The sequence below is a fragment of the Tauraco erythrolophus genome, chromosome 12 (assembly GCF_009769465.1).
Source record: "Tauraco erythrolophus isolate bTauEry1 chromosome 12, bTauEry1.pri, whole genome shotgun sequence".
In the NCBI taxonomy this organism is placed as follows: domain Eukaryota; kingdom Metazoa; phylum Chordata; class Aves; order Musophagiformes; family Musophagidae; genus Tauraco; species Tauraco erythrolophus.
The window spans coordinates 10,892,488-10,906,391 of NC_141476.1; the positions used below are offsets into that span (position 1 = coordinate 10,892,488).

Here is a 13,904-nt window from a genome sequence, read left to right on the forward strand (position 1 = left end):
TGCCAACATCTCCTGCGCCATGCACAGGGAAAGGGCACGGGCCAACTACCAGGCAGACGGGCAAGACCAAAGCATTGCTCTGCCTCTGCGTCACTAATTGGAGACTCTCCTTGTCACGCCCTCTCCTGGAAAGGGATTAGATCAGAATCTGTCCTCCCCACACACAGAGTGGCCTGTGGCCAGCGTGTCTCAAGATAAAGGAGCTACACTGAGCCCTCTGTGATCTGGCAAGACATCCTAGAAACGATGAGCGGTATTAATGCCAATGGAACCACTCCTGCATCCTCAGCGAACAGCCCAGTGCTCTCATTCCCCACCCTGAAACACACGGAGACTCTGGCACCACCTCAGCTACGAGCGAGGCACAAAGCAAAGCTGTGGCTGTCTCCCCTCTTTTGGCCCCTCTACACCCCAAAGGGACAAAGAGCTCACCCTCACAAATGCGTACAGGCAGATGGACATCCAGTTGGTTAACAGCTTCTCTACCACTGTTTCTGTCCTGCAAAAGAGCATGAGGTCGGTCACGGGAATACGGTGCAGAGGAGGGATTTGGAGATAAAGAGCACACTAAGTGATGATACAGGATCAAGGAAGAGGGTAAAAAAAAAAGGACTTTAGAGACTAGTGAGGTTAATACTTTTGATACCACTTAATTTCAGTGGGAAGGAGGCACCAGACTACAGAAATGGAGAGATAAGCAAGCAGTGGACAGAGGAAAACCTCCGGTAGGTCTTGAACAAGGGAAGTTTGTGCTGATCAGAAAGACGGACCAGACAGGAGGCTAATGGGGATCCAAACACGGGAGATATTGCAGTTTAGCTTCCAAACATGGCATGACTGCGAGCCCAGGGACCTCTACACAGCAAAATGAGATTAGCAGACTTGGCAGAGCCCTAGTGCCTGATCACAAGGAGAGAGTTAGTGTACAGCAGCTTCAAAAGAAAAGGAATTTGAGGTGGGTAACTCCAGCTTCCTACTCTTTTCACACCTTTCCTGCCATATCCTCTGCCAATTGCTGACTGGAGAGAGTGGTATCATTGTTACTGCTTGCTCCCGTTTGATGCACGTTATCTGGACACATGCTGGTCTAGCAGCTGCAGCCCATGCCATGGTGTTGTCCTACTCACAGGAGTTTCAGAGCTTGCAAGCTGGGCAGAAGCTACCTGAGGGGACAGAGCCTATCAGTGGGACCATGGCTGGCTCACTCACCTCCGCAGCATCAGCTTGGGGTTCTTGGCCACATACTGTTCCACAAGGTCATTCAGGAGTGTTTTGAGGATGTCAGTGAAGTACTCCAGCTTCCCATGCAGCGACACAGTGAGCAACGATGCCACATAGGCCCGGTCTCTCGGAGAGAAAGTGCGCTGGATTTCCAGAGTGTGGATGAACTGGTGGGGTGAGAGACAAACCAGTGTGTGAATCTACTGAAAACAAGGCAGTCACAGCTGCTGGCTCTTGGAAGAAGTGATGCTGCAGGGAGCTATTCAGGAATGAACTTTAAGGGACACTGTCCACATCCTGCCAGCTGCTGCCAGTGATGCGGCCCTGACCCCACAGCAGGCTGCAAGCAGAGAGAAGGACGTTACCTTGGTGAGGAAGAGCTTGCTGTTGAGCAGGTTGGACAGCTGGACCAAGCCCTGCTCCACAGTTTGCCGCCGGCACTCAGGAATGTCCAAGTCCCTTTGCAGTGGTGACTCACGGTGGCCCGGGAAGAAAATGCGCTCTGCATAGGACTTGTAGTCCAAGAAGGGGATTCCTGTGCCCACAAGGTCACTTGTGAGGTCCATCATCTCAGTCATCAGGTCTGAGAGAAAGGAAATGCCCATGAGGTTGACTACATGATGACACAACTAATGGTGCAGATCATGAGGTGAGTGCAAGAACTAGGATCAGCAGGATGGGATTGAGGAAGAGGAAGGATGTTTCCTGTCAGTAAGAGGCACATTGGGGTTCCATTGCTAGAATGTTTAAAGCTAGACTAGGCACTGAGAGAAACTGCATGAGGAAACTTCTAGCTCTGGGGAGGAACCAAAAGGTGAATTTGGTGATTATCCTCATTTACAGTCGGGGGCTGGCTTCTAGTTTTATAAAGAGGAAGCCACTATTAAGCACAGATCTGTGGTTACAGGCATTACCTACATCAAAGATAGAGTAGTAGAGATGTCCTGCTCCTCACTGCATCCCACAGTAGTTGGAGATTACAGCCATGCGCAGTTTCAGAGCCCCAGGTCTCCCACACAAGGGCTCACTGCTGTAAGCAGCTGAAGTACAAGGTTTGCGGGCCCACAACAAGGGGTGTAATTCAACTTGCCCTACAGAAGGACTGGGCTAGCTGTCCTTAAGATCTCTCCAAGTGTGCTATCTTGACTTTTAGCTCTTCATCTGAGTCTGAAGGATGAACTGGAGAATCAGATGGGGTCTGTATAGATCCCAATGCTCTGAATTAAAGAGAAGAATTAAAAATGGAAAGATTTGGCTATATGTTTCAATGCACTGGCCCAGGACAAAGTTATTGCCTGCTCTGAGCTACCTAAACCAGAGTGCAGGAATGGAAAGAGAAGCAGGGCTGAGAGTGGCTCTTCAAGCTTCCCTGAAGCTGTAAGAACTTAAGAGCTCAGTGACTCACCTGTGAATTCCTTTTTGCATCTGTCCCGAACACTTGTTTCCAGATTTTCCAGCTGGATTTGAACTTTCTTGTAATCCCTCAGAGCCTGTTTGCTCTTCCTCCTGCAATAGGAAGCAGAATTGTTCCCAGTGGCGCTAGCCCAGGGATTGTTCTTGCCAACTGTTGTGTTGCTGCCAAAGACTTCAGGGCACTTGGTGTTAAGGTGACTTCTACTGTACATCTTCTTTGCAGGATACCAAATAGTGTTCTGTAAACTAGATGTGTCTCTTGGACCACCCATTAGGTATGGGCTCTGAATGAACCATAGAGCAGGCTGTGACCAGCAGGTGCAACATGCCTCACACATCCACCCCCACCAGGGGCTCAGAATTTGACATAAAATAAAGAAAACTGGGACCTTGTTTAAGCCCAAGATGCTTGGCCACATCCACTGAATAATGTTGTAGAGGAACTCAAAGATCTCATACGATGCCAGAGCTTCTTACCTGTATATGAAGACGATGACCAGAACGATCAGTGCCACAAAGGAGGCACCAACACCCAAACCAATCTGTGCCTCCAGCGGGAAGGTGAGCTGGCTTTCAGTGTCATACTGCACTCGGCCCAGGAGGAAGTTCAGGTTTCCCATCTGTACCTGTAAGGAAGCATGTGCCATGACGTAAACTCCGTGCAGCAATGAAATGCAAAGCCACAGGGCTTCTCCAGAACAGGTTCAGGTGGCATACAGCTTTCTAGTAAAGCTGTCCCACAGCACAACTCCTGAATACAGCTATACCATTTGCTTTCAGGCAGTGTTTGGCATGTAAGAGTAGAGCTGAGAACAAGAGCAGCTCCTTGCCACTCATGGTACCTCCCTCCTCATCCCCCACCAGGGCCTCTGCCTTTCCTCCACTTCCCATCCCACTCCCTGCCTCCACCACTGCTTCTTGCTTGTGCTTCAACAAAGAGGAGGATTTCTTGTGGTACTGCTGATTCCCTACCGTGAATTCTGGGAGTAAGTCTGTGCCCTCTCGCTTCGTGTGGTGTCGTGGAGCTGGCTGCTCAGAGGGAGGCTCACAGTAGAGATGATTCCTTGTTAGTGTCTTCACCACACAGACTCCTTCCCCAATCATAGCCATAACTTCATCCTTGGAAATAGCCAGATCTAGATTTTCCCCCTGGAATAGATGTGGAACAGTACATCAAATCAGGGAAAAAACAACTCGCATTTCCATGGCTCAAGAGTAGATGGAGAACAGCAGCACCATAGGAGGAAAGCAGCCTTTTTTCTTCTCTGACTAGGCTCTCACCCGAACTGGCTGCAGAAGGTCATTCTGCAAGCTAAAAAATTCACTTGCGTACAATTCAGATTATAGCTTTAGGACCCGTACCATGCTGCATAAGTACAGCTATAAACAGCCTGTTTTCTTAAGACTCTTCAGCCACAGCACGACTAAGCCCAACTCTTGCTCTGTGTGTATACGCATACACAGACGCACAACGTGCATATATTTAAAAAGGTAGTCTCATGTCAGTTAACTTCAGCACTCAGGCGACTCAGTCAGTGCCTTCCGAAGGTCTAACACTTCTGCTATTGTTCTTACCTGCTACATAATTCTGCTTTAATTTTGGGGGATTTTTTTTTTTTTTTTTTAATAAAATCATGCTGACGGATGTTAATTACATTTTTATGCTTTAATGCTTTCTAAGCTGAATCCTGCAGCAGCGTTTCATGCTTTTGCCCGGAGCTCTGTCAGGGTTTGCTGACAGGTTGGTAGATCAACCTCCTTGCTCTTTGAAAGCTTCTATCTTGTTAGTTCTCTTTCACTCTTCTCAAATTGCCCTACTTCTCCAAGATATACTCAATACCAATGGCAGCAGTCTAGACATTTCCAGACTAGTACATCCTCACCATTTTTCCTCATATGCGAAAAAAGAGCAAGTGGAGAAAGTGCATTTCCAGCCACAGCCATTAACTTAATGAGTACTGGACTAGAAAGTACCTTTCCATACAAATAAAATACCTCAGAGATTTTTTTTCCTCACATGTACAGAAAAAAACATTAGCCACTCTACCCTTCCATATCATCTTTAAAGAGCGATTTTTCCACCTCCACCTTGTAACAGGTCTTCCCTCCAGTCAGGATTCTTTTACTCCTGTTGCTTCTAGAGGAATTTTAAGTAGTTATGAAAAAACTGGCAGCTGAGAATAGGATGTGGGGTTTATTTAGTACTAATATCTCTTATACAAATAGTTTATTAGGATTAAAAATAAAAAAGCACAGAAGTTTCCACAAGCCCTATGAAGCCCTTGACAATGATTTACAGGCTCAAGAGGCTTTTTTGATGCAGTCTTTCCCTCTTCTCATGTACCATTCCTCATAGGCCAAAGTATATGTGCTATGACAGGTTGTAAGCCTGTCAAGTGCTTTAAAACCTTGGATGATGCATGAAACCGATTTAAAACACTCAAGTTAGAAACAACTTTGTAGAAGGAACATTCCTTCCAGCTGGTTTTTGTGTTACCTCCACAGAGATGACGCTTCCTGGCTTGTGACGATATGGTTTAGCAGGGTCTTCAGCATTCAATGGTTTTAGGATGGGGTTGACTTCGTAAGAGAAAGGCATGGGATGCAACGAGTTGAAATCAAAGCTCAGATTGTCCAGAATAAACTCCAGTTTGATATGGACACTCCGCAACAGCAGGTTAATGGCTGGGGTTTTGCACAGGATCAGGAAGGACGAGTTAACAAGACATGGTTCTTCAAACTAAATGTGAAAGGCAAAAAATAGTGTCAGTAGAGAAACACTAATGCTTCTCCTGCAGCTTCATAATACTTCCCAACCCTGAGCAATCTGGGGCCAGTCTGCATTCCTCTCATCTGGAGCAATGCCAGAGGAACTCTGCTTAATTGTAGAGGAAAAAATCCAAGATCTGAGGAATTCTCCGCATTCCTCTAAAGAAAGTTTTCATAGCGCTGGTTTTGTTGCAAGTACCTAGGCCTCAGCAGTGGGAACCAGCTCTGACATTCCCCTGGCAGAACAGGAACAAAGACCTTCAATGCAAGGCTGGTTTCCTAGCCTGAATGCTTCTGTGAAAGAAGCATTCCTTTGTCCGGTTGAATACATTCGGTGACAGTGTTAGAGTCAAATTTTTTTCTTACTCCCCTACGGCCACAAATGCCTTCCTAAAAACATGTGTGAAACCAGCTATTATTGATGCATGTGCATCAGGAGCATATTCTCCCAGTTTAGGTACAGGAACTCCTAGATCGTTTGCACTAATAATGCAAATCCTTCCTGTACTTTGACTGCCAAACCCCTCTACCTCTGCAAATTCTGCTGCATGCTCTGTGACCTTGATGATTACATCACTACCTCTGTAGTGACCCACCTCAGGACACTGGCCGCAAGAGAGCAGAAAATGTTGGTGGAACCGGTAATTTCACTCAGCTCTGCCTGGTTTTGTATCTCAGAGTGAAAGAGAGAGACAGGGGCTATAGAGACGGACTGAACAATGCAAAAGGAAGAGTCTGGAGCATGGACATCCTGAGACACACAAGCTCTTTCACTCAGCTGGATTTCTTTCTCTCCACACTGCTGCCCTGCTGTTCCTGTCGCACATCACAAGTCGTGCACATCTCTAAGCAGAGGCAACTTATGGAAACGTTTGTGAAAGTTCTTAACCTCTCAGTCTAGCAGAGGAAACTTCCACTTAGCCAAGACTGCCGGTACTACGATCCAAGCAGATAACAGCAAGTGGGGGGAAAAGGCCTAGGGAAAGAAAGTCCACCTCTCCAAAGCAACACATCAACCCTATGCACCCTCAGCTCCACCAAGCACACTGCCATGCTACCTGTTGGATGCTGCACAGAGCATCCTCAGGGCACTCAGTGTCTGGGATGATTCTGCGCCATCGTCCCAGTCCTCGGCGCCGGCGTTCAGATGGAGAAACTGTAACTCGGATCTTCGGTTTCTGTACAACATCCAAGTTGTATCCATGAACTCTGAGCACTCTCCCTCCACTGGAAGAGAAAAGCAGCTGATCTCACCCACCTATTATTCATTAGCTCTGTCTTGCCCATGCTCCCACCCTTCTGCTTATGCTCATTCCTACAAGCCTGGTTTTACTTCAAAGCACCACTCAACAAACAGATGCCATTGGTGCTGTAGTACCTGCCTCAGCACACAGCCCTGGGGAAGGTGCACTCAGTCTTTCTACCTGAGGAAGCTTTTAGGTGGCTCTGCAAAAGTGATGTTGGGATCCAGAGTATATTTGAAGAGGGATCCTTCCAGTCTCCGCTCTTGGTCCCCGTATTTGATAGTGACTGGGAGTTCTGCGGACACATTACTGGGACTCGTCTGGCATGCCAGCTGATCCTCTGTCATCTCAGAGAGGCTTGGAGAGACAGAAGAGAGAACAAGGGATTAACACAGCCACTGCAGAGACAGGTTTTATAGTACTATGCCTTGCTCTTTGCAGACAGTCTGCAAACCTCTTCTGATATTTTCCTAAATTTAATGCTGAAAGGTCTCGTGCCTTATCTAAGCAAGCAATAACTGCCAGGCAGTTGTCAGTGAGCAGCATGTGGACAAAAAGCAGGTACAGCCACTGTCCACTTCGAAGAGACTGGAAGCACACACCAAGGCACGCGCACCTTCTCACTAGCAGTGCTGCCGGGTGTGCATGTCCCAGGATGCAAGAAAACAAGTAGCTCAGTGATAGTCTGCAGGAGCCAACTGCAGATCCTCATCAGCAAAAGCAGAGCTGTCATGATAGGCTACAGCCTTGTCAAGAGACATGCAGAACAGAGGCCACGGAGCACCGTTCATGTACAAGGGAACATAGGCAGGAACGTAAGATGGCTGAGGTTGCTGCCATGAACCTCAAGAGGAGGATCTCCTGGAACACAGAGGAGAGTAGAGCTCCAACAGCCTGTCCTAAGGGCTGAGCCAGGCAGCATCACGCCCTGCAAGGCTCCGGGAAGGACTCAGGGCAGTGCACAGCCAGCACATCGGCAGGCTCTGATCTTACATGTGGCAAGGGAGGTCTCCAAGCAGGACACTGATCTCATTAGGATGCCCAGTCAGCAGCTTTGAGCCCAGAAGGGTAAGACAGGTTCCTCCCGCTTTGGGGCCCTGAGTCGGAACAATGGATTTCAGCTCTGGGTTCTAGAAAAGGAAAAAAAAAAAAGAAAAAAGGAGGTGAGTGACAAGGATCTCAATAGATAAGGCAAGGAAAGAAAACAGCGGAACATCTTCAGTGACCTCCAGTGCTCTAAAAATAGAAGCTATAGATCTCAATCACAGGTGGGCCTCAGCTAGGCTCCAGCAGCTACCTTATGGAGCAGAGGCAACAGAGGAAGGATCAATCCCACCTGCAAGAACCACAAATGGAGGACCAGTCTTTCCACAGACTGCAAAAGGCAGATGGATGCTGCAAATGGCAGAGTTGTGAGCCTCACACAAACCCTAGGATTAACAGTTCAAAGGGATTGTTCAGATCAGTAACTGGATTAATAACTCGAGTTGGTAAAAACAAGGTAGCAAACAAATTGTCTGTTTGTCTGGTAGATGAGGCGATTACCAGCAGGGAGCCCTAAGAATCTGAGTTGAGATCTGTGCTGTTAAACATACTTGTAGGTGACTTGGAAAAGGGAAATGGAATTTGATAAATTATTCGGAGTAACAAAAAAAATACCACTGAGAATTGCAGCAAAATTAGAGGAACCAGGCAGAGTGGCACAACTAAGTCACTGCTGATAAATGAAGAGCATGATAAACAAAGTGAGAAGAAGCAGGGAGACTACAACAAAAAACTAACCCAACCATACACACACGGTTGTGAGTTTCGAAATAGCTCCTGCCTATTCAAGAGTGCTTCGGTACCTATAACAACTCTACCAGCTGTAAGCACAAATCTCAACTAAAACACTCCAAGTGGTTCGGAATTACTGGAAAAGGAATTAAGGAAAAAAAAAATATTTTTATGCCACAATAAAAATTCTTTTGCACTCACATCTTGAACATAGTATGCAGTTCTCACCATCCTGCCTCAAAATGGTGATAATAGAATCAAAACTGAGAGAAGAGTAATAAGCATAATCCAGTATATAAAATGGGTCTATATTCAGCCCAAAATGGAATAGCCTAAGACTTTTCATGTATCTCTTTTCCCTTCCCATGGGAGAGAGAGACATGCAACTAGGTACATAACTTGTAAGTTGCGCAGCAAAGATAGCAAGTGAGTAACTGTATCTAAAAACAACTTAAATACTATTTCATAATAATGGGTTTAAGACATCTAAAAGTTATTAAAAACATGTTTAAAAATAATAAGAAACATTTCTCCATACAATGCACAGTAACTTTGGACTCACTGCCACTAGCTGCTGAACGTCAGAAGTGAAAGTGTGTTCAAGCAGCAATTTGCAAATTAATAAAAGGCAAGTCAGAAGTCTTAGTAAGATGTTAGGTCATCAATAACAACAAAAAAAAAAATCTCCAAATCAGAAAGGTGCCCTATATTTTTCCTCTTTCTTTAAGCATTTAATAGTTGTTATTGTCAAAAAGAAATTTAAAAAAATCACTACACTACAGAATCTTTAGTATTACCCAGCACACCTGTTCTTACAATCTAAAGAAGGAGGGTGAAGAAAAGAAAACAAAAAACTCAAAAACCCACCACACAACACAAACACCAGAAAAATCAGATGAAAACACCAGCAACAAGTGCCTGGTAGAGTCCCATAAGTTCATGCCATAGACAGCCATTTCGCAGAGATACTGAAGAACAGGGAGAGGTATTAGAAAAGCAGTAGTTACATTACCTGATAGGTGAAAACATGCCCAGAAAACTCCACGTCCTCCTCCAGGCACTTCCACCACAATGTGCCCAAATCTCTCTGTCCAGCTCCCGCCAGTGACGCACACAATACTGCAGGACAATCCAAGAACAGTGTCATCACGGAACAGCAGATGAGCTGTATCCATTGCATCATGTCGTAAAACCATCTAGCAACCACATCTCTCTTCTCTCAGCCTTATCACATGCTCGGAATACACAACCAAACATTGAGGAACACCTTTTAAGGCTGGATTAGGTGCAGCAGCAAAAGCAAGGGGTGGTTCTAAAGAGGCCCATCCTATCCAAGATTATTCTTTCTGGGACAGACGAGATGAAGCCCACTGATTCACAGATACACCAAGAGTCTAAGAACTCTGCTGTTGTCCAGAGCTGATCAAATCAGTCACATCTGGAGTGACCCCAGGCTGGCAGTGGTCAACCCACACATTAGCGCTGTGTCTGATGCAGAAGAAAACTCAAGACTGTAGGTTTAGCTGGAACTGGTCTTCAGCCAGCGGCCTCTGGGACCAGCTGGTTCCGCTGATCTGCACCACCCATCCTTCCCAGCCCTTTTTCCAGCCATAATTTGGTACGGGAGATGCTGACAAAGTGAAAAGTCAGGTTGTACTTAGAACAGGGTAGCAAGGAATCCAATGTTACAGCACTGATTTGCTAACAGAAAAACTACTCTGCAGGAGACTTCCCAGCCTTCCTACACAGTAGGAGATTAATTTTGTCTGGGTCTTGCTCAGGAGTGGGTTCCAGGTTCACAGCTATATCCCCTCAACCAGAAAGGCTCAGGAATTTGAACTTAGGCAGTGCAGTCCCAGGCCAGGACCCTGTGATGCCAGGTGATTTACAGATACAGAACGAAGACAGTGCTAACTCCAGAAAGATTATGCTCTAGTTCTAGGATGAAAACAGAAAGCAGATGGATCGAGACAACAAGGCGCACAGACAGGACAACACTGCTCAACATAGCAGGCCATTTCCCAGAAGGATCTTACCAGGCTCCCAGAGGGAAGGATGCTACAAATACTACCATGCTAAGGGTGCTACCATGGAATGGAAAAATGGGTTTGTGATAGCTCTGATGAGAGGTTACTCACAATTGCTCTCCTCTTCTCATGCTGGTTGCTTGGTTCCTCTCCCTCCCTTGTCCAAGGCTCCCACCTACCTGCCCTGCCACAGGCCAACTACACAAACATTCCTTTCTCCTTGCTTCCCAGCTGCCCCCCAGTCACACCTCTCAACACCTGAATATGCTGCCTTGTTATATGGTCCTGCCCTGGCCAGACACACCAGCTACCCAGTTCTCTATCACTGAGATTAGCTGGGTTCAGCAGGACAGGTCTTTCTGCTTCTCATCCTCCTCCTAGCCACTACTTTAACAAGCATTATGTGACCTGTCAGGCACTTCTAGCCACCAGAAGAGTGACACAGGGCCCACAAGGACTCCCTGGTCTGTCCCTGGTTGAGAGGGTGCTTTCATTGGGTTTGTTCCTGGGAGGCAGAAGCCTGGCTGGCAAGTGAAGTATGACAGTCTAGGGGTGTGCCCACACAAGCAGAGGCAAGAATCTGTGCTGAATCTCCAACCACATGTTCCCATCCTGACCGTGTGTTAACATAGTCAGGATATTTCCTAGCAGCGACACTTGCACAAGCCATGTCCTTCGCTTATTGCAATCACCCTGTGGCTGGGAGAGACACCAATGAAACTGCTTGGTTCCAAGCCTGCGACTGCCTGATCTGGCTGGGGTGCGGGCTCCGTACTGGCAGTGTGGTCGGTGTATGGCAGCACTGCTTGGCCATCGCCTTGTACACAACCTTATCTCTCTGAGGTCACCGCCTGAGTAACTAATCAGACAGTGACCTTACTCAGGGGCACTCCCTGGGGAATGGGCAAGGCTCAATACCTGCTACAGCAAGGGCAATGACATCTCAGGCTGGTGTCAGCAGCCAAGGGAAAAGCCAGAGCCTGCCTCTGGGAGGAGGTTTCACAGATACTCTACCTGCTAGAGATCTCATACTCTTGAGCATCTACGGCACAGGGAATTCCTGCAACAGTGACAGTTTCTGCAATGTCTTGATGTTTCTGCCCGAGGTTTGAGCCAGTGATGGTGATTCTAGTGCCACCTTCCACTGGTCCAGACAGGGGATACACCTGCAAAGACATCCACGCATGTGTCAATGTCACAGCATCTCAGACCTCTGCAGTCTGGCAACTGATCTACAGCACAGGGCCCTTCAACTACCCCATTACAAACTGCTTGGTCAGGTCACTGCTACGGATTCCTTTTACTGGCTTGGACTAGTACCAGGCTGCACCCTCATCAGAAGAAAGGCCATAAAAGAACATCACAGTTGGAGCCTTCTCTCCCATACTGTTGCCAGCAGTCCCTCCCAGAGACGATAATCCACTAAAGACTTCTAAGGCAAAGATTGCCCTGCTTTGCCTTCTCATCAACATGCTGACCGCTCCACAGGGCATATCTGCTGAAGAGTGGGAATGCACAAGCCAATACATGTTGCTAGTATTGAAGCAGCAAGCACCATTCCCCCCTCAGCATCAGTACGACAATGAATTGCATGCTGCACAAACGTCAAAGCTCTGTCCCTGAGCAGCATCCAAGATAAACTAAGACAAGATGCAGCACATGGATGTTGTGTGCCACTGGAGGGAGGACAAGCTGACAGCAAAAGTGACACATGGCTACAGACACTTGTCATGTGGCAGTTAGCAAGAAACATTTAAAATAAACAGACAAAAATAATTAATTCCAGTAATCTGTCATGCCTTTCCCATCCTTGCCGTGCCATTATCATTAGGTTTTGCCTTCCTTCGCCCGAGGCTCAGGTGGGCCAACCTGTTTCAGGGTCTGGCTCGGGACAGTCAGAGGATCCAATCTATGGACCCCTTCCCAGCTCCTGAATGATTCTACTCCTTCTGGCGTGCCAGTTTCAGCTTGCATGAGATACAAATGCATCTTTCCCCACTGTTCTCTATCAGCAAACCGAAAGCCCAGCACAAAAGTCTAGCATCTCGCAACATCAAGGGATCACAGTAGAATAGGACTAACTTGCTCTACAGATGGCCAATGTACTATTGAGCTGCACTGTTCACATGCTGAGTTCACAGCCCTTTAATCTCAACTGGAGAATGAAGCCCTTGTTGCCCCGGGTGCAGTACACTAGCAAGTTACTCACAGAGTGAATGAGAGGTGCTGGACACAGGTCTTCTATCTCTTCCTTGCAGGAGCCCCTGAAGATACAGCTAGGGTTGTCCCCTCCACACCACACACAATTGTACTTTAAGTCAGCTGTTTGGCAGCGGCTGCAATCAGTGTGTCCCACAGAGCAGTTGTAAAAAGTCACTGCAAAGGAGAACAATTCAGAGGCATCTGCAAACATCCCCTAGGTCACAGAACAATTCGGCAACTTGGCATCTCACACAGAACCCTCTTCTCCTTCCTCCCCTGTGATAAAGCAACAGAAACGAGGCTGTATGTTTTCCTTATTTTCCCTGTGATAAGACTACTACAGATGCAAAAAGCCTCATTGAAGGATTTCTCAATTCTCTTTCAGCCTCATCTGCTGTCTGTTTGCTGGGAGGTGTTGCACTCCTACCGTGAAGATCTGCAGCGCTGTCCACTCGAAGGTGTCGTCGCCTCTGCACAAACACCACAGCGTTGAATTCGAGTTGAGGCGCCGAGTAACTGTACTGCAAAGACAAAGACCATCAAGACAAAGGACTTAATAGAAGCACAAACAAGCCAGCTGAATAGGCAAAAAGCATCAGCATCCATCCTGCACAGTACACTGGCACATACAGCCTATATGGAGCTTCCTGTGAATGCAGACAAGGCAGCGTTAGCACAAGCCTGTCCTCACTGGTTCACGCAGTCACAATTCTGCTCTAGAAAGAGTAGCAGGCATCAGTTCACTAGCACGAACACTGAAAACAAATGTGTGCTCACAACAATAGTTGTTTAACTTCCTAACTGCATTCCTAAATGGCTAATTCCTGTCTACAAGCCACCTGCTCAGAAAACTGCTGAAGCTGGCATTTCTGCAATTTCAGTAGAGCTGAAGATGTAGGATTACAACTGGTCCACAGTTGCACATATGTGCACACATGCACAAAAGCCTATGTCGTTCCTCTCCCTTAACTATGTGAATTTGTGAACTAGAAGTATTGCCTCTGCTTGCAAATCTCGCCTTAAGCAAAATCCGCACATCATCCAGAAACATACATGGCTGGTTTGACTGTGCCTGTTAATCTTACACTGCACAGGCGAGCTTCCACCACTAAGAACAAAAATCGGTATTAACACTATTTTCTTTTCACAAAAGAACCACCATCACAGAAGTTGTCACCATCCAGGGAACCATGAACAACAGCGCCTCAAGCTAAAGCAGAAAATGGCACCGTCCTGGCAGGCTGCAATGAGT

At 46.9% G+C, this 13,904-nt stretch overlaps 1 protein-coding gene across 1 annotated transcript in view; it reads right to left on the bottom strand.

The window, feature by feature from the left end:
• Positions 1-13,904, bottom strand: part of LOC104376431 (plexin-B1) — a 37,598-nt gene that overhangs the window by 6,735 nt on the left and 16,959 nt on the right. Inside the window, 15 exon segments of the mRNA XM_009983011.2 lie at positions 433-499; positions 1,210-1,388; positions 1,587-1,804; positions 2,627-2,727; positions 3,112-3,260; positions 3,607-3,783; positions 5,132-5,374; positions 6,462-6,630; positions 6,828-7,004; positions 7,641-7,777; positions 9,436-9,459; positions 9,461-9,542; positions 11,465-11,616; positions 12,660-12,826; positions 13,080-13,173. Coding sequence (XP_009981313.2) covers positions 433-499; positions 1,210-1,388; positions 1,587-1,804; positions 2,627-2,727; positions 3,112-3,260; positions 3,607-3,783; positions 5,132-5,374; positions 6,462-6,630; positions 6,828-7,004; positions 7,641-7,777; positions 9,436-9,459; positions 9,461-9,542; positions 11,465-11,616; positions 12,660-12,826; positions 13,080-13,173 — 2,136 coding nt within the window.